We start from the raw sequence: 20,886 nt of genomic DNA, 5'->3' as shown, positions 1-20,886 counted from the left end.
CCGCACCAGTAGGGGCGTCAGCAGCTATGAGCAGACTATCTTCTATATGAGGCACTTTCTTTAGTAAAAGTCGCAGGCTGGCAGCAAACGGCGCTAAATACGGAAACAGTAGTTTGCACCACCCTCGCCGCCTCACAAGCAGACAGAATTGATCAACAGATGGATAAGCAGAAAGGCAAGCAGTCATAATCGAAAGTGCACAGTAAAAATAAGTGACGGAGGACTGCTGAGGGAGGAATCACTTGAAGAAAAAATCAAAACAAGTCAATAATGAAGAAGCACTGCGACAAACTGAGAAACCTTCAAACAGCCTCTAACTCCACCGAGATAATTTTCGTCTTCCGATGGCATATATTACTTAGTACAACGCCCCATTGAATTAAACTCGAATGGTTGACAATGAAATGTCGCCGACTCTCTATATATTATTTGAATTTTATTAGCTATCATGCCTGTTTCGGCATCTTGCGAAGTCATACGTCCGTAACTCACAGCCGCAGTCTTAAAGCGTTCATGATTCAATACGATGGAGATCGGTGGACGCCTGTTTCACATATAAAGAGTCACATTCTAGAGATTTGACTGCAAACAATGGTACAAGCAAGTAAAAGTCAATATGGATTTGTTGCGATAAAGTCTGCATGCATTAAACATCGATTTACAGAGAGCTTCGGTGGCTAGATCAGACAGGAGGAAAACTAAGTATTTTATGAAAGCTTCGAATAAGAATCGTAATATTGTAAATTGCCGAAGATCTCCGAAGATTTCCGTCGGGACATGCGCTTCGAAAGTTAACGGGCTTTTATTCGTACCTGTTCTGCAATGTACAGATTAAGACTTAACAAAGACTAATAGGGTATATAAAGTTGACATGCCGAGTTAAGATGAAAATATATACTTTGCACTTTCTACCCGCTATTGCCGTCGGAGATTGCTCTAGACCGCTAATCGTCCCTCCTTGGCACCAAACGATGTGCGTCTACGCTCGGTTTCGAATCCGGACTATCTTACGTGTACCGAAGGTTAGTAGGTAAACGTGTTCCTAACGGGTTCACGATGCTAATTTATCCAAAACATTACATCAATGATCATGAGGTATTCTATGCATGTCGCTCATGTGCTATCTTCGTTGTCTTAAGTGGCGTAGTTTACTGCAAAATAAAATTACCTATACACCCAGGGATTGACAACTGTCTACTGTATCGCATCAGTTTCCAAATACATACAATCACGTACTTCTATTTACAATATCATGTGATGAGACTAATATACTTTGTGCACCGAAACCTGTCGATGCGAAGCTTCTTAAGCAGACCTTCAGCATGGGGCTTTCATTATGAATATAATTTATATTATAGATACTTATTCTTTAATTCTTCAACAACATTTATAACGGTTTGACAGTTGTGTCTGGCCCAGCGATACATGAATATTTAATCGTGAACCGTCGCTACCCATGAGACGTTCGAATACTGCCGCGTTTTGTCGATATCCGTCAACGGATAGATGCATGGCGGGCACTTCGCGCGCTGTTCAAGATGGCGGCTCCCTGGGTTGGAGTTTGTTTGTTTCTGTGTTGTGCTGAGCTTGGTTAGCTGAAGTTTGGATTCTCAAAAGAAAAGTTTTCAGTTTTTTCTTGTACTTTGTAACTTGTGTGTTCGTATTTCGTGAATTTCGTTTTTGATTGCCTCTTACGATTTGAGTCGGTGGAACGACACGAAAGTGCCACTAAGTGACGTCCTTGAGACTAACAAGAGATAGCAGCGATTCAGCGTATATATATATATATATATATATATATAGCGAGAGCTGGAAGTGGAGTGGAGGTGTACACCGAAAACGAAGACACCTAACTCTACCGAGAAACCTTTAACAAAGTTGATTTAAACGTTTGCGAGTAATTTCTCTTGTGTTGATCGTCAACAGGAAGTTAAGGGAACTTCGCTGCTTGGCGGCAGCCGGCGCGAAACCGATATTCTAATCTGGTTGCTGGGCTTTCTTGTCGCTTTCAGTGTGTGGGTGTGTATTGCTTGGTGCGTTGTGTTGTTAAGTTGAGCGGGTACTGCGAACGGGATAATGGTGCCAATTCGATAAGTCGTTAGCGGGGCGCTCCCAGGGGATGCAGCTGAACCGATGCTAGCAACAGGAGCGACCAGCCAACGGTAGCAGCGGTAAGATGGTTGGTGCGCTACCTGGCGGAGGGACGCAGCGCGTGAAGTCCGAACATCCCCAACAACAGCAGCAACAGCAAGCCCAACAGCTGCAGGCGTTGCAGGTTGGCGGCGATCCACAGCAGCTGCAACAACAACCCGGTCATGTTACCGCTAGGCTGTGCTTTGTTTGCGGTGGTGCACCTGCCCGACTACCGCTTCCTAGCCGGCAGCTATTTGACGCATCTGGAAAATGTCTACCGTTCTTCCCATTTCTTGAAAAGCACCCTGCACCACCAGGTGCCGAAGTTACGTCCCCCGAAGGTTGTGTGCTTGCGTGTAATGTGTGCTACGCACTTCTGCTGCAACAGTGGGAAAGCTACGAAATACAGCGAGTGCCACTGTCCAAGCGGACGTATTGGCTGAAACGACTCGATAATGGACCGTTTAGTGGGCTTGACATTCGCGCAGAAGAATATCAACAACAACAACAGCAGCAACAGCCGCAACAACAACCACACATGAAACAGCAGGCGCAGCAAACACCGTTGCATCATCAGCAACAACAAATAGCTCACCAACTGCACCAGCACACGCATCAACAGGGACCGCACTCACAGGGACCGGGTTATCCTCCGCCAGGCTATCGGTTGACACCTACGCCTACTCGCGAGTCTAAGGTTGACGAAGTTGGGGGCCGAAGCTCACAAGGATGCCCTCCAAACGGTCAAAACATTCTCGACTTGTCGCGGCCAGCAGGTCGGGCTACGCCGGAAAAGCCGAATAAAGCCAATATTGTCAATAACAACACAATCGCTTATGACTATTCAAAACATGCAAAACGTCCTGTAGAATCTTCGTCTCCCTTGAGACGAGAGACGCGCACTCCTGAAATCCCACCGCCTAGGGACATGACAGCTGAGACGTCTGATGTATGTTTTGTTTGCGGGGGACAGGTACCCCGGGGGACATTACTTAATATTTTTGCCAAGCCCATTGCGAATTGTCCCTTCTTTCCGAGTTTATTGCAACATGAAAAACCATTACGAAGCTTCCCAATCGATCAGAAGATGGGTCGAGTAAAGGCGTGTACATCATGTCATGCGTACCTTCTACAACAATGGGACACTTATCAGAAGCTCAATATTGCACCAAGCGATCGACACTATCAACTCCCGCCTCCAAGAGCCTTCGGATGTCCTGCCTTACCACCTGGAGCCCTTCCTCCACCCAATATCGTGCAAAAAGCAGCGGCCGCGCCTTCAGCCACTTTCGTGTGTTTCACTTGCGGGGCAGAGTTACCAGCTACTGGACAACGTACAGTGCCCACGGCTCCTGCAGGGGGAGAAGCATATTTTGGCTTCCTGCGTTTGCTTAGGCCACCACCAGGTGCGCAGCCTTTAAATGCGCAAGGCCTCGCTACAATTTGTTCGCCCTGCCAGAAGAACCTGCAACGGCAGTATCGTGTATTCGAGATCTCCAATGTACCTGAACACAAAAGAAATTACAAGATTATGATTAATGAAGCCGAAGCTAGTTCAGGACCTTCGCCGATACCAACTGCAGCGCCCCACAAGCCAGTATTACCGGCACAAAACACAAGCCAACAAGTTACTGTTCCACCTCCATCGCACAAACCCGCATCGACGAACCCACTGTCGAGGTCAACAACGGGGCCACGTTACGTTGGATGTTACATTTGCGAGAAAATTGGACCCATAGAACAGTTGATTCCCATAGATACAAAGGCACAGCGTGAAAGGAGTGCATTTTTCCCTGTTATTGAGGATCTGCCCCGTCCGATCGCCGCTATGCCAATGGATGGAGTAGGCCGAGTTTTGCTCTGTGGAGATTGTCGTGGTAATCTTATGCTTCAGTGGAACACGTTTGAAGCTTCTGGTATACCGTATCAACATAGAGTTTATCAGGTAAATTCGGCTCCTTCACCAACAACGTCAACCTCGCAGCAACAATCGAGACCACCGGTAATCACCGCCCAACAGTCGACTGCACCTACTCCCGAACCTGGCGCTAAAGCAGCTGGATCACTATCAGGTTTGCGCGTTCAGGTGGCGTCTCCGCATACAACAACCGAAGCCGGCGTTGCCACAACTTGTTCGTCCCACGTCCACCCGACGCCCGGTCCGCCTGCCCAAATGCAAACGTTGCTTACTACCGTTCAAACGGCTCCAACGTCGACGGGACCCGTCGTTATGCAGACGCCTCTGAAGAAAACATACTATGGCCTAGATCTCAAGGTGAAGCCACGAGAAGTGCTGGCACCTGTAACGACGTCAAGCTCATCACTTGTCACACATCTCCCGTTGCCTCCAGAAATTGCTGCCGAACATGATTGTTTCCTTTGTTTAGAACGTACTCCGGACATGTACATGATCTGTGCTCGACAGGTGACCGAGAACGCGCCTTTCTTCCCTCTTATTGAACGACTGGCCATAGCACGGGGCTCGCCGAGCCCTTGTCTGGTAGATCCTGCCGGAACCGTATTTGCTTGTAGCTTCTGCTATCATTCGTTGATGGAGCAATGGAAAGCGTACGAATTGTCTCCGCATGTAGAGGATCGCGATCGTTCTGCACGAGTATACAACGCACATGATTTTGTTTGCTATATTTGCGGTATCATTACGTACCGGAAGCGTGTACGGTCAATAACAGTAACCGACTTCCCATTCCTTATGACACATCCTCGACCAGGCGGCGCTCTGCAGTTACATCAAGCCGAAAGTGTTGTAACCTGTTTGACATGTTTTGAAGGACTTACCAGTCAGTGGAAGGAGTTTGAACGACTTCGCGCACCTCTAGAAATGCGGAAGTATAATTGGATCACGATGCCACCTCCACCAGAACAGGTATCAATCTGACAGGTTTTATTGATCATGGAAAACGGTAATTGCTTGCAATAGTTTCTTAAAACCGTGTTTGCTGATCGAAGTTTGGTAGTGTGATTGCTATTATATTTTTACGTGAAAGCTTGTAACGGCTACCTTTTCATTTTTGCCCCAAAATTTGAGGACTAAATTACTTTAAAAAATATATTTAAATAAAGAAATGATTAAATAATAATAAGAATAATAAGCCGATAATTTTAAAAAGTATCGTATTTAATGGTGGTAGTGTAGTTTGTACCTTTATTTCTTTATTGATCAAATTTATCTTTCCATTTCAATCAAAATGATGTTGATATGGAGAAGGATTAAGAGTTTGCATTTACGTTAAATCTCACTCGTTTTAAGGCCACCTTCGTTTCATCTTCTAAATAAATGTGAACCGTAAGATCTAGAATAAACCCCATCATTTCTGTTTGTCAACAGAGATATGGCAGCCGTGGTAGTTGGGTGATTTACTGGTTACTTAAGGAAGACAAATGTTCTAAAAGAGAAGCATAAAACTGATTTTTTTGTCTTTGCCTAGAGGTAGTATTAATTTCAAGATCATTCATTGAGTCGAACACTTATTTCTGGAATGTTATCTTAATCATGAATTTCATCTTGATACACATCAACACACTGACCAGCATGATTCAGAATGTATCTGTTTTTTGAGATAAGCTAAACAGGAACCTACTTAGGAACAACATTTGTTTCCTTAAGAAGTAGAACATTACGCCCTTATGCGAATGCAACCTTGAGAGAATTATGCACAGTAGGTAGTATGGGAGTTCTCCTGTACGGGTTTCCGCAGTTCGAAGCATAACTGGGAGTTAAATTAAATACAACAGAGGAACGAATTCTTATAACAGCTGATCATAAAAAAAAAATCCGTTTCAACGATTAAATGTCTTCAGCTGAGCAGAAAACGGTGAATAACACAGTTAAATCATAAAAGGACACTAAACTGATTATACTTACATTGGAAACAATATTTTTGTCGATGATGATATCTAGATAAAAGCTCATCTGCCTTTTTTTTGTATTTCATGAAACTTTATAATTAGAGTGCTGCACAGTCGTGGGATACTTCTTGCCGTCCAATCAATAATGGGTTATTGTCACCTTTCATGCAATAATAATGTTAATAATACAATACAAGTGTTTGTTTGAAATGGCGCTTTTAGTATTTCGTAAACATGTTTTTCTGAGATTGTTCTGGCAAGTTCAGGAACGAAAAGTTGAGGCCTTAAATATCATTCGACCGACTCCTTTAGCGATCTTTGGGCAAAAGCCATTGCTTTTTATATGGCCTGATCTCTCTCACTAACTGGAAATACCAGTGCCAGTTCGCTCGTTAACTTTATTTTTGAACAAAAAATAATGCCTTCAATAGACTCAGTGTGATAATTTACGATTTTTTGCAAAGTTTAGTTTTTACATGATAACACGTATCAAGGGATTCTTGTAAAAAAACATTATTTAACCACATTTTAAATTTTAAAAGCTGATCACCGACACCTGTAAGCCACGGAAATGAATTTTAACTTTATTGAATGCTGTTTTTATCAAATCTTTCACGTAGTTAACAAAAAAAATTATTACGATAATGCGGAAACAAGCGAAAAGAGGCGTAGCGTAGTGCAAATAGTTAAGGTTGAGCAGCTCAGACATATCACAAAATATCAAATCTTATCTAATCAGTTACTTGGTTGACAAACTGCTGGCAATTACAACCTTGTGAGTTCCGTAGACTGTCTAGCTGTCAACGCTGCTTTTAGAATCTTTAAGCCATTGGCAAGAAACTCTCTTCTAGACTTCTTGTTAAGAAGATTAAATGTATTGTGACTAAAAAGCGAGACCAGACCCTCCTTGTCTACCTGCTTAAGAGTTTTTGTAGTAGGATTATCGATGTTCAATGAGATTCAGGGTAGTCACATCTAGGCATTTTCTAATTTAGGTGCGGGAGCAAAACCTTCGATGTAAGTCGAATAACCATAACTCAGAACTAAAAGCATTTTATTACGTTGGGCACAGACATTTGCGAGGAATACAACTATTCGATAGCTAATTGTCCATGGCTGGGCATTAAAATTTATTGAATCAAATGATAATTCATTGTCCAAAAGGCTCACTATGTAGCACTTCGTAGGCAGGCAAAATGGTCAAGGTGCTATTTGTTAGATCGAAGTTGGCGCAACTAATAGCTAAGCTAATCAATGCCTCTAAGCTCTTCTCTAATACAAATTAACATAAATTAAACGGTTCGATACATGATCAGAGTATTAAATCTGTATTTAGCGATTAATACATCACGCATGTTTTGTGTGATTTACTTTCAACGTTCGCTCATCAAATACTTTCAGCAATTATAAGGTGAATAAATTATGTGGTGTGTAGTCATACCACGGTGATCCCTGTTGGTCCCACTAAGCTTTTGGGCGCCTGGATAAGGAGTCTCATTTGCTTAAAACATGTTCAGGTTTCACAAAAGATAAACATTAGCCGTTAAGTGAGTTTTAGTGACCACTAGTATATGTTGACTAATGCTGATTCTAGTATATAATTGACGGCTGGCGCTTTGCTCAAATGCAGACTAGAATATGCAATTTATCGTGACGGTGGTCATGGCGATCATACGCAAAGCGGCATGTAGTACTAAAATGGCCCTTGCTTAAATGGAATAGGTGTTCTATTTGTTTTTTAATATTCAGCTACGAAAAATAGATGTTGTTCTTGATCTACCATATTGGTGTTTTCCCTAATCGTGGAATATGATGATTACATAAATCACTGCTTAGTTTTTTTAAGCCTAAGAAGTGCCTAAGAAGTCTGTGTGTGACATTTTCCCAGTTTAACGGTGCACAAAACGATGGTCGCTTGCATAAAGCTTATGTGCCGAACACTTAACTGCTATATTAATTTATGGTAAGCCGTTAGTTAGTAATCCGATTTCATATCTATGCGTATTTTGAAACAGCTTCATTATGGAATCCCTCATAATAGATCTCGTGAGACCAAATCGATGAAAACACGATGAAAAGTTTGTAGTTACTCTTATCAAAGGTAACCACTATTACCGGCGAACCTAGACAAAAATGGTTTGTCATTCGGACGGTAACTCCATATGAACAAGACTAGGTGTGATGTGAGTCTCGAAAGTACAAAAGTGAGGCAAACATCCCGTCTCGTTGTGTTAATAAAAAGGATAAAGGAAAATTTACTTTAGATGTAGATAGCACATTGAAAACATGTTTGTGTCGTTTTCTTACGACGTTAATACAAGGAGTTCTATCCAGATAGTCGTTTCAATAGTTTGTAGGCACTAACCACTTAGTACGAGCTATTGTGAATGAACCTGGGCTTGCGCCTTTCTCGGTCCATTCGGTGGATTTTTGCTACCACAGATCTTGGTGTTCGATAAAGCTAGTTGATGTGCATTCAAGTTCGTCTGTAATAACTAAAAATGCCCCTAGTAAAGGTGAGAAATGTGCGTTCTACATTGTATGGAAAATTTGTTAGTTCGGTTTCGTTAGAGTATCGATACATAGTTTGCTCAAATGTTTCCGCCATCAATTGTTCATACTCTAGCGCGATTTAGCTTCACGTACACTCACGTTAACATGTATACAAAATATACGAAAAATTGTGTAAAATATCACTTCGGCGATGCTTTCTTACGACATAGATACGTCTAAAGCTAAGAGATCTTGCTGTTCACACTTTCCGCCTTGAAGCATTAGGCCAAATAGGATCTTTTGTTAAAAACTCGCTTTTGGACGAATGTAGAATTGGCGTTGGAAGAGACGATCACATTGCACACAATGAACGTTTCTTCAAAAAAATATTATGGTAACTCACAGAATTTTTATTAAGTTAATAATTCTTTTAGTAAATATATTTCCATTCTAAGCCTACAGTTTCCACGGAGTCCGACTTGTTCCACGTCTTAATTTGATATGATTTTTGATAACAGTTTAGAATTCAACCAAAAAAATCCTAACAAATTAAAATAATATTGCTAACTAAAAAAACACTTTTCTTTTATTTGTAGAGCAGTCGATTTAGTTTTTATATTTAAATCTTTATTGTTAAGGACTCACTTTATTTGGTACATTGATCAAGGCGATCCCTGTGTTGTAAACTGTATCCAAATATCTAAATTATTAGATCTGAGAGCTTCACTTCCATTATTTTTAGAATACCTCTAATTAGAGTTCAACTGGTGCGACCGAATTACCATCATTTCGAACTCACTAAAATTGATTTTCTTCATCTTAGTTGACGGGACACCTCAGTAGTGTCACTCTTGGCCTCTGGACAATAGTAGGTACAAAAAGTCTCCCAGAACAAACGTTTCACCTCGGCGAAGATGATCCTCTTCAACTGAATGTAAAATGTTGGCGCTTGATTTTAGTCGGCACCATTTTTGACACTGTGCTTTTAATCAGATTGCACGTTGCGATTATTATATTAGCATAGTTATTATAATATGCTTGGTGCTCGTGTCCCCAGCTATCTTTATATCCTTTAGATTAACTATCGTAAATGAAAGGCTAAAACCTGGCACCCTAATTGAACTAACGAAACCATTATATATTCACTTTTTTTCGTTATAGGACGAGGACAGTAATGGAGCATCATCGTCGACAAGCGGTGAGTTATGCTTAAATAAAGTTTACTGAAAACCGGATGCCAGCTGACATAGTCGACACATCTGGATGGAATGGCCGTACTAAGAACTAAAAAGATGCCAATTAAACTGGTTCAAGTTTGTTAAAATTACAGGCATATTAATTGTAAAATTGTTTTATATATAATATCTCTTATATCCTATTTGCCTACAAAATTCATTGAACTCATCTATGGAGAAGGATTTTTTCATAAGTAACAAGACTTTAAATAGTTGAACTATTTGTGGAAATACCGTTATCGATTTGGCCAGTTAACTACGTTACAATATACAAGGACTAAAACCACACTACGGCGCTCATTTTAGGGACATATGTTGTTTATGATCATAGGCATTGTATAAAACTAGTGCATAACAAATGCATCCGTTCTTTTCAACTAATAAGTAACCGCACATTTTCCGAGTTCTAACGATCAATTACATTATTAAGCATTAGCCGTTGTTCTCTATAATATTAAGCGTCTCTTGTATAGTTTTTTTACACCATTTTCACATGTAACATAAAAAAATGTTCAGGATTAATATCACAGAATTTGCCAGCGGTTCGGACTTTTCTTTTTTTATTAAATGCCCGATTATAAAGTTCCATTGGCAGAGGTGGGAAAGGTAGTAGACTGTCGCAATGAGATCAACAGAATATAATGAACGCGAACGTACCTATTATTAATGTTCTTTGCAGTGTGTAGTCTAGGAATGGCCGTTTCTGTTAAGTGGCCTTATATACTCGATGCAGATGGGCCTTCGATAATCATCCTGTTTTTACCGAGAATTTTATGTGTATAAGGTTCTTATAGTCTCGCCGCAAAAACTGTTCTCAGATCTGCTTAGAAGTTGGATCTCTAAGTTCCAACAATTTTCTTGTATATGAGAATTTTGCCCTGAATCTGTTCTTGGTCTTTTTTGGACGAGAATTGAATTTAACTCTAGCTTAGGCGAATCTCGCGGAGCCACCCATTCTTTTATTTGCTTCGTATGAACCTAGAGAGGCTACCCTTCATCACTCAGAACAAGGATCTACCATCGACATGTTTAGAGGCTATATAGAGCTACGCTGCATAGGGTTTTCGCTTAGGTTGTGGGGCATACGGGCTCCTATTTTTTGATAATGTTTCATATAGTCAGAGTCGTTAACCATAACAGTTGTTCGCCATCTACTTAGGCAGTTCACGATTTTCTTGCCGATTACCCTTGCTCAAACGTACCTTAAGGCAGCCCTTATCGACCCCGAATGGCCGTAGGGGCTCAATACATTTACCAAATTTTCCGAATCCTTTAAGTTTAGAGAGTTAACTTCGAGTAGTTCCTTCCGTTACAGAGTTATCGCCGGATGAGGTTTAAATATTTAAGCCTACTTCAGTAAGTCTTTGACTTGAAAAGAAACGAAATAGGATAGGTTTCGAAAATACACTTTTTTCCTAAAGCATTAACGTTTGTAGTCTAAAGTCCAGACTAAAGTTCGCTCATAATAATACAACACGAGTGTATTGGAAGCCAACTCCTCTGTTTATACGTTGTCAGTTAAAGTCTTGTTGATTCTCATTCTTGAGTAGAGCTATTCAATGTCAGGATCTTGGAATAGTGTCAGCAAGCTTTGCGGGACAGTTCCGCTATAAACTGTCAAGTTCAAGGAGTTGCTCTCGCATATGCTTTAAGGATCCCAGATTATCATGGCTACGATTTTAATAGACGTGCATTGGAATTCATACAGTACAACAGTAGTATAATGCTAAAATTAGATAAATAATCCCCATGTCATAGATATATCTTTCAAAGTTGGTGTAAAGTACCTATATCTGACTAAACATTTCCCTGACCAAGCATGTTACAGTGTAGATGTTACCCTATAGCTATCTTTTGGAGAAATTTATTACGGATCATAATAGCTTAGTGTAAATTATTTTGTAGACGCTTGCGCGTGAGAGTAGGTAAAGCGAGATATTGGTATGTTAATCGATTGACACGGATGTGATGCGCATATATTGCATACCCGGCTAAGTAACATAACAAAGAACAGTTGTATGAAAGAAATTATGCTTAGCATATTACACACGACCCTCGTTATATTTCTGAATGAAGGAGCCCCTAGCCATTACTAACGTTCGCTCAAAAAAATGAGATTGCAAAGGTGTCATGTGACTTATCGCTCACCATGATGAGCCACTTTAAAGTGAAGGTTCTAAACATTAAAAGAAAATACATTCATTACTATTTTAAAACCAAACCGTTCCGCTAGGACTGAAAGAGACTTTTAAAATTTTCAAAATTGACTGGCGCTGTTGTGCACAGGTTTACTTGGATGAAACTGAATTTTGTACAAGACTGCCTTAAATAAATCAACTGTTGCCAGAATAATTCCTGAACAATGGTTTGTCTTGAGAAAATTTACTTTTAATAATACGGCTGTACGGATTTCATTGACTATACTAGTTGACACACAGGCTGCTTCAGCAAACCATCAGTTTGGGTTTAGTACCGTGAACACTGGAGTTTGTTTTGACACATCTACAATTAGCGTAGCTTTAAAGATAACAGATGCTTGATTTCGCTTTTTGGTCATCGCTGTTTCAAATTTCAGTGTTGACAAATGTTTACTATGGCATATGATTAATCATGTCGTCTTATAGGTCTGTTGGAGAAACTCCAGGTAAGTGTACCAAGACTCAGTCCGGCAGACCTTTTCGCGGCATATCCTTGACACTGCATCGAACAGGGGTTTCCAAAGGACTGTTCGCACATTAAAAGTTATTAAAGGCGTAAAAAGGTTTCAGAACTAATACAACTGCATACACGCATACACCTGTACATTAATTGAAGAATAAGCAGATTCATGAAATGCTCTGTAGATGTCTCCATTGGACTTTATAATATATAAACGCTCGTGCCTCAAGTGTCTGATAACCACAATTAAGTTTCCTTTACCTAATTAGTAACCTAATAACTTAAGCAGTTACTTTAAGCTTTACCATAAGTGTTATATTTCTCGTCGAAGTCTTTAGACAGAGGACACTTAGGTAGCAAAATTTCTTTGTAAATATTGCGAGACCTAACTTACTGTGAGAACTCAGTGTTCATTACATGCAAAGCAAATAGTTCGTATCTCAGTGTCGTTAACCTGATCCGGGTGTCAGCTTTAACTCTCTTCATTTGGACTGATAATCGCAAAACCCAACACTGGTCGCTTGGTCGGCTACCTATGAGTCCTCTGAAAGTTGAAGGCAGTCTACCAGCTGTTTTCAACGATCCTTGCTGCTCCTCAGCAATCTCATCACCTCGGAAGGTTGCGCTCTGTTAGCTCTCCTCTCTTGCTTACCTGCTCGTTTGTTCCTTCTCCTGGAACTCTTCTGCTTATGCTGAAGGTCGCCATAAAGCGCGAGAAGCTGGCCGGGCGAGTGGGTCAGAACAGACTGACTGAGGTGACCGTGCGCCGGCTGGATCTGGAGCTCGTGTATTAGTGGGGTTTGGGGTAACCTTAGTGATGGTGGCGGTAGTTGTATTAGCGATAGCGGTTTCAGGACGGTACTGTGGAGAAAACTGGGACGACCTGGGGGAACTGACAAGACAAACAGGGAGAAAAAGAAAGAGGTGGAAGGAGAGGGAGGGGTCAATGTTGGTGACGAGGGTGAGGGGCTTGGAGGAGAGGTAAGCGGATGCCCTCCCCCAGCAATCGCCAACGATGATGACGACGACGACGATTTTTCCAGGGGAGAGAACAGAGTCTGGCTAGCTAGAAACTGGCAGAGGCAGGCTGCTAGCGAAGGAAAACAGTGACAACGGCGACGCGGCTACTAGGAAATTCTAGCCTGGTCTTGTCTGCCTTACAAAACATACACAGCTACTACTTCGTAGCGACCGCCGACAACCCCCAGCCACTGTTAAACAGGCCACCGTGCATTGCGTCCGACGAGCAAACGCTGCCTGCCATTACTACCACCAAATCCACGCACTATCATTTGTACGCTGGGAACAGGAGCTTAAGCAAGCAGACCGAGGCAGCCGCCTGCCAGCCTGCCAGCTATACAGTAAGCAGGCATAGCCAAGCTGAACCAAGTGAGTTAGCTCTGAGCTCCATTGCGCTCGAAGCCGTCCGCTACCCTGCGTTGAATGGAGCTCCTACCACTAATATCGGTCAGCACTAGCGGCAGCGGCGGCAGCCCAGCAAACTCTACATAAAGACTGCAGGGTGCCAGATACGTTGAGATCATGGTCACGAACTGGAGCACAGCAAAACCCAGATATTTTTATAGGGCAAGATTGTCGTAGTTGTGACGATGGATGTGTGATCACGTTGCAATGATGAGAAAGTTTCGCTAATCTCTGCCACAACTACTAATCGGAGTGAAGTACACTTCTACGCGTCATGTGGACCTGCTGTTCATAGTTTCAGTTATATCTCCGATCAAGAGGAAAAGAGTCGAGCTTGATAGACAGCTTGTTGGTGGTGTGAAAGTTTAGTTATAAGAGTATTCAGTTGGCTTTATCCGTTGCCTCTGTTTCTTCTATATGTGTCCTACCTCCATAGATGTGTTTAAGCAGTTATCTATCTGCTTGTTGATGTTCCTGAAGTTCATGAGCGGTAGTCGGTCGGATAATGAAGATCTTTGGAGATAATCGTGCGACACGGTGCTTTAAAAAGGGTGGCTCTTTTATTCTGTGCTTTCATCCGGCAAAACTTGCCAGCTCAGCTCTGGGCAGAAATACAAAGAGAGATAACTATTAAGAAAAAGTACCATCAGAACAAGCGCACTGAAAGGCATATATATATTATGCATGTTTTAGGCGATTAAGCATTGAGAATACGCTGTATGGGCAGTGTCCATTTATTGACGTTTGGGAACTACCTCACTTGTACCATTGTTATTTTGGCTTTCTTCATGTTAATACACTGATGATCAGGTTGGGAACGATTTTTGCTGATCGTCGTGCTTGACAAATTAAACCAGCGTTAGTCACTCGACCAAAGTACTTGACCTGACTACGGAAACAACCTCGAATTAGCTGTTGTTCGGCACATACTGTAAATTGTTCAATCGGATATAACTTGTAATCAGCAGTCTGGCATTGAGACGAAGCTGAGCTTGACCCAGTACTTTTAGTGTCTTAGCTTTTGAGGTGATAGGCAGAATACCGTTGCCAGCCCGTACCCATTTGTGTAGATTTCTTCGTTCGGGAACTCGTCCTACTGTGTACTTCCCCATGAGTTTGAGGTTGCACGTAAATGACCGCCAGAGTTGGATGCAGTTGAGGGGCTTAGACTTCTCTAGTGGCAGCCCCCGGGGCAAACACAGGACGAAGCAGCAAATGGTTAAGAAGAGTGACTAGCAGTTAGTAATCATGCATCTCTCGACCTGGGTCACAGACGAGTAATAGCTAAAGATAAATCGTGTTAGACCTTTGCCGGAAGCTAGAGCACAAGCAGCTGATATTCTTCGCGGGAAGACAAACGCTCATCCTTGCGCCTGTTCCTATCTGTTATTGTGGTCACGATGAGGAGGATGCCGCAATGAGTTCGAATAACATCTTCGGCCTACCACTCAGTGGGCTGAATGGACTTAGTGGCCTCACGAACCGACCAGACGGCCTACCTTCTGGCCCTGGTGCTTTGCCCCCGGTGCCGGTGAGTTCGTCTGGACCTGGGGCCGGAATGGCAGGGGTATTGCCGCCTCTCGTCCCGTCGCTGTTGCTGGGACCGCCGTGTGCGCCTCTGCAGGCAACTGGCTCGCCGCACCCTGCAACACCACCGGGGCAAATGCCTTTTGGCTTCCTTCGTCCATTCGGCTTTTCTGACTATCCTCAATTACCTCCACTCAGTGGTAAGTATAAGCTAATAATAACGAGCTGGGTTATTATTGTGGGGTTTGCTATTGTCGTTGTTGCTGCTGCTACTTTTTTGACACAATCATTTATGTTGGGTTATGTTAAGCCACAGGCATCGAGCTCAATTAAATTACACGCGTTCTCTGTCTCGCTGAAGTGCATCATTTGGAGAAAACACCAGGTTATGATCTGATTAGCTATTTATTCGGGCTGCGCAAACTCATTGTTAAATCGAACTCGGTAAACCAGTAGCAATCTTTGTTTTTTATTTTAGTTCCCTTATAACGCCGTAAATCATTATATCGAAAATGACTGGTAGATATAAACGTTTAGAGTCAACTCGTGCCATAGAAAGGTTAATGTCTAAGTGTTCTGCATCAAACACGTTTATTGTTTGTACAGTCCGTATGAATTTTTTTTTTACCACGCTGTTATGCAGGCTAATAGGGTTCGTATATGTTGTACACTGAGAGAGAAAGAGAAAATTCCCATACGAGTAGCATCAAGTTCTAATACCGCGAATGAAACCAGTTTCAGAGTTCCACTTCGTTTGCACTTCGTTCAAGTTGAAAGGTGAATCCGTTATCAACTTGTGGAGCGATGCTATCGAACTGAATCTCTTCGATGCGCAAATTATCACTTGAGGAAGAGCCCAGTAATATTGCAAGCTCTGGCTGAATGACGCAAAATTGGGTTTACTTACTGGTCACGCAATACCTTTAAGGACCCATAGCCTACTTAGCTTTTAACTGTGCTATACGCTAATTAGTGAATAAAAAAACCATACCAAAAGTTTTTCGAATAATTGATAATATCGGTTTAGCCATTTTATTAACGTCCTCTTGGTTTTTCGACTAATGAAGAAATCTCAGCGGATCTCCCTCGCCAAATCTAGCACAGCACCTCGGTCAATTTAGTCCTTTACCGTCTTGGAATCATGTAAGATGTGGTTAAATGTTTAAGTCCCCAGCCAGCTCTCATTAAAGACTAATCCCAAACGAGGGGCAAGCTGATTCAGTGTCCCCGCTCTTCTCTGCTTGGGGAGCGCTCGCGGTAATGCTAGACGTGCTTACACTTAGGGTTACCGACATTATTCAACCGCATTAAGGAGGCACAATGGAGCACACGCTGGCTGTCTTCGGGTCAGAATCACGGATGACTTTAAATATGAATTACAAGTAATTAATACATGCTTGTCAGTTTCTAAAATATTAATTATCTGAAGAAAAAAAGTAATAAATAAATCTTATATTTTATATTGTCGTCTATTTGGGTATATTGTATGCGGTATCCTCGTAATCATTTTTATGTAGAACAGAGGGAATTGATCATCAAATCGTCACAAAGCGAATATTTTGGCAAACACTAACGAAGCTTCCTTGTTCATATTAGCCAAAACGTACGATGACCCGTTGCGTAAGTAAGCTAGCAGGATCCATCCAACATTACTACCCACTCAATGTGCTCTGAAATTCGGAACAAATTTTACGAGAAGTTCTTTACCTCGGGCATTATGCAATAGCTAGCGTGGCGCTAGCGCCCATATTTGCACTTCTTTACCGCCTACGGTCGTGGTAACATTAACTATCGATTAATTAGTTAACAGCAGTGATCTAATGACGCTTTTAATTTTCTAAATATTTTGGGTGACTGTACTACATGCTCTTCTAACATGGACGTCCTGACATTGCCCCCTCGTCCATTACTGAGAGCTATATTACCCTGTATGACCCTTTTTTTGGCAGGAACTATCTTAGTCGACAGGCGTTATTTAGTAAGGCCCTAGACGCGTCAAGACGAAGAAGACGACGAAGAGCGGCTCAAGCAGTAAAGAAGTGGAATCTCGTTCTTGGTGTGGGCCAAGTGGGCCGGCGGGCGGGCAGCCGACGAGAACGAGTCGCTCTCGAGCGGACGTTCGCTTAGGGTATTAGGAAGACTATGGGGAAAAGGGCGAAAGGGGATTTGGGTCGAGCAAGTGAGCTGGCTGTCGGCTGCATTCGAGAACCAACGCTGTGACAACGAGATGAAGTGAAGGGAGGAGGCAAAAGACCCGTGGGGTTGGGGAGCTTTCCTTTCTCTCCTTGACTGTCGATAAACGGAGTTGGCCGACTAGTTGCCCAGGCGAGTTGCAGCGCAACGACCAGCATAGATCGAGTGAGGCCGACCTTACCTTTGAGTAAATTGGAGCAGCAACGACAGTTTTGGTAGCTGTGTTAAAAGCCCCAAGAGGGTGGGTATCCAACAAGGTTTCGCCTATTTATTTAGAGCATAGTCAAGCTCGAAACAGCCAATTAACAAAGGATGGACGCAGCTACGTTTGCTAGCATACGTTTGCTTGTCGTACCAGTAGCAATTGCAGTGGGCGCCGCGTCCCCACTGGATTTCGGCAAGAAGACAAATGAATGAGAAGAAACAACCCAGTAGATGGTAGGAACTAGGCTTCGCGCTATTCGCTACTCGAAACAGAAACGCCAGAAGCCATTCATTGCTGTCCTCTACTGTTACCCTTGCTACCAGTAAACGAGATGGCTCTATCTCCCGGAACGATATCTGCTGCCTCCTTAGCCACGTCCTGGTCCGGCAGGGGGATGCCTCGTAGGAGTAGCGGGCCGTGTTAGGCAGCGGTGTTCCACGACGAGCTCAAAAGGGGACAAATGTAAAGCTGTGGTGCGAGCGAAGGTGGCTTAGGGGCCGAGACTACTGCTGCTGCTGCCGGGATGTTGGAATGCGGGAGGCAAGCTATTCTCGAGACGTTTGTTGTGGTAGTTGTTTACACGGCGGTAGCGGCGTCCGCGAGGACACTGGGCGCTGTAGCGGCAATGGCTGCTTGTTGGTGCCGCCTGTTTGTCATGTGCCGCCCAGCAGCCAAGTTGCCCTTCGCTGCCGCCCGTCGTCGCCGTCGCGACCGCCGCCGCCGCCGCCGCTGTCGTCGTTACCGATGCCACTATCTACCTAAGCTACCCAATCTATCTGACTAGCTGCTTGGATATGTCTGCTTACACTACTGCTCCTGCTGCCCATGATGATGTTGATCATGATAATGCCGTCCGAGGGTAAGGGCAGAGGCTCAAGGTGGAGCGAGTTGGAGTAGCGTGGCGCGTGGAAGATCAAGCGGCAAACCCTCGGTTGCGACGCGAGCAGGAGACAGCAGCATGAACAGCAAAACAGGGGCAGCTGACAATCTCTGAGCGAGAAGAAGCGCTACTAAGAGAAGCATGCGGCAGGCTAGAATGATCACGTCCATGATTCAGCGGCTTTTAGGACGAAGAGGAAGTGTGATGGCACGGAGTCAGTTGTGGATTTTCTATAGGTAGAGGGGTAACACACTCTTCGTGGAAGCCTCATGATCTGAGCAGGGATGGAGACAGCGGATGAAGTATACAGAGATACGGCAAAATGTACTGAATACCGACGCTGTGTTGTTGCTTCGTTGTTGTCGAAAGAAATAGCAGCGGTATCAGTAGCATGAACACAATTACCAACAAACAAATGACACCAAGTGAGTCCGTTAAAAATCCAGCTAGCAAATCAAGTAGATTTGCTGCTTGTAACTGCCATAAAAGCAAGAAACAAGCAGAAAGGGTCACTTCGAAGAACCACAGACCCATTAAAGGGAATTATAACCGTTTTATTTCGCTACTTTGTTTTTTATTAGCATTATAATTTAAAAAATTGTTAGATTGTAAATTGACATATATGATTTGTTGTTGCTACCGTGAATTTCATGCTTTCGGATATTTCAGGATACCCCGGTCATTCTAATGGGCTACCCCCAGTACCTGGATCTAAAGCGGGTTCGGGGCGAACCCCAGCGGCTATTACTCCGCCCTGTCAAGGAGCGCAGGGACCATTTGGAGGAATGAACGGGGCCTTCCTGCCGCAGCCTCCCAACGCAGCTCAGACATCGGCACAGCTCAGTAATGGACAAGTGAATACAGTTCGCACATCCAGCTTTGCGGCGGCACTTCGCAAGCTCGCTAAACAAGCTATCGATCCCACGGGTAAGTAAAGCTGGCCCTTATTATTGATTGGTAATATAATACTATAGCTCAATCCACCTATAAGTTGGACTAATTAACCAAAGTTCCAAAACAAACGCACTTTTGTGTGATTTGCTTCTTCAAGTTACGTACGATGTCTATGATATAACTAATCTAAGTCATTGAGACACAGCTTTAACTAATATAAATTATCAATGCGAAGGTAACGAAAGCTAGTAAAATGAATGGAAGTTTTGGAGGAATGGAGTTTTGGAAAATGTAGTAATCCATTTCCTCTGCCTTCTGTCTATATATTAAATTATATTTAGGAACACTTCGAACACATTTGTGAATGACAAAAATTGTGATACTTGAGTATATAACTTCAGACTAAGACGAACGTTAAGGTTTTAAAATCTCTGGTACAAAATATTATTTAACGGTTTATAGGATTGATTCAAGAAGCTGTCTAGGAATTGCAGAAAACATAACTTTACAGTACATCGAGTAATATATACAAGTTCGATAGAAGCGAACATTTTCGAACCAGTAAAAATGGCAATTATGTGTTGGAAAATCAGGTCATGCCCGATGTACACCAATTTAATAAATGATTTCTTAGTTTTTGCTTTGTTGAACTATTCACTGACGATCATATAATTATTATATTGCTGTGTTAGAAGCCGCAAGCAAAGAACCTCGTTCCCCGGGAAGTCGAGCGCCGCCGATATCATCATCTCCCATTTCCAATGGCGCGCCTGTGGCTCCAACCAGCTGTTCCCCGACTGCCGTTTCTTATTCATCATCGTTTATCTCATCTTCGTCAGCGGCAAAACGGCCTACGGGTTCCTTGGGCCAGGGACTGTGTGCGTCGCCAGGGGCCGGATCAGACGCACGCAAACCCATTGACCTGACAAGTACAACGCCCGAACCACCTACGCAGACATCCGCACACCCCCGAGCTTCTCCTCATAAAAAGCAATCACAGCAACAGCAGCAGCCTTCGCCCAGCAGAGGATTTCAACCGTACAGGTCACTTTTCACATGCAACTTTTATGATAAGTCGTCATTTTAGAATGCACCAAATAATGTAAGCCCTGCACGTATTTCCTCTTCCGTATAATTTTATAAAATTATTTTCGTAAGTTGTTTGCCTCAATGAGCAAAACTCTTGGATCTTTGTGAAATTTTGAGGATTCTTCTTCTTCTTTTTCTGTCTCGCTCTCTCTCCGTTTCTGAGGGCTCATTTGATACGCATGTGACATTTGCCGCGTATGTTTCGATAAGATGAGATAAAATAATTCTGCATAAATGAGTATGCGTACTTTGGATGATTTCAAGTAACACAGTGCACTCACGGGCCG

The 20,886-nt window shown here is 42.8% G+C and overlaps 2 protein-coding genes across 4 annotated transcripts in view; both read left to right on the top strand.

The window, feature by feature from the left end:
- The first annotated feature begins 607 nt into the window (after positions 1–607).
- Positions 608–20,886, top strand: part of LOC111253241 (uncharacterized) — a 30,292-nt gene continuing 10,013 nt past the window's right edge. Inside the window, exons 1-5 of one of the 3 annotated variants that reach the window (XM_086992961.1) lie at positions 608–1,022; positions 2,013–5,017; positions 9,655–9,691; positions 19,286–19,543; positions 20,203–20,554. In XM_086992961.1, coding sequence (XP_086849087.1) covers positions 2,177–5,017; positions 9,655–9,691; positions 19,286–19,543; positions 20,203–20,554 — 3,488 coding nt within the window. In that variant the 5' untranslated portion in view covers positions 608–1,022; positions 2,013–2,176. Of the gene's footprint in view, positions 1,023–1,541; positions 5,018–9,654; positions 9,692–19,285; positions 19,544–20,202; positions 20,555–20,886 lie in introns of those variants that run through there. The other 2 variants (XR_015330266.1, XM_022812368.2) reach the window with 2 other exon arrangements.
- On the top strand, positions 9,702–19,011 carry LOC147755137 (uncharacterized). The gene is made up of 2 exons (XM_086993014.1): positions 9,702–15,538; positions 16,074–19,011. Exons 1-2 carry the CDS (start codon positions 15,229–15,231, stop codon positions 16,184–16,186), a joined length of 423 nt encoding a protein of 140 aa, XP_086849140.1. The 5' UTR covers positions 9,702–15,228; the 3' UTR covers positions 16,187–19,011.

This window comes from Varroa destructor, unplaced genomic scaffold, assembly GCF_002443255.2.
Source record: "Varroa destructor unplaced genomic scaffold, Vdes_3.0 BEIS01000006.1, whole genome shotgun sequence".
NCBI lineage: Eukaryota > Metazoa > Arthropoda > Arachnida > Mesostigmata > Varroidae > Varroa > Varroa destructor.
This window is presented reverse-complemented; position numbering and strand designations above follow the sequence as displayed.

Coding starts and splice junctions, on each gene's coding strand:
- LOC147755137 (XM_086993014.1), top strand. CDS start 15,229: ATGAGTTCGAATAACATCTTCGGCCTACCACTCAGTGGGCTGAATGGA. Junction 15,539..16,073: donor TCAATTACCTCCACTCAGTG/GTAAGTATAAGC, acceptor GAATGAAACCAG/TTTCAGAGTTCCACTTCGTT.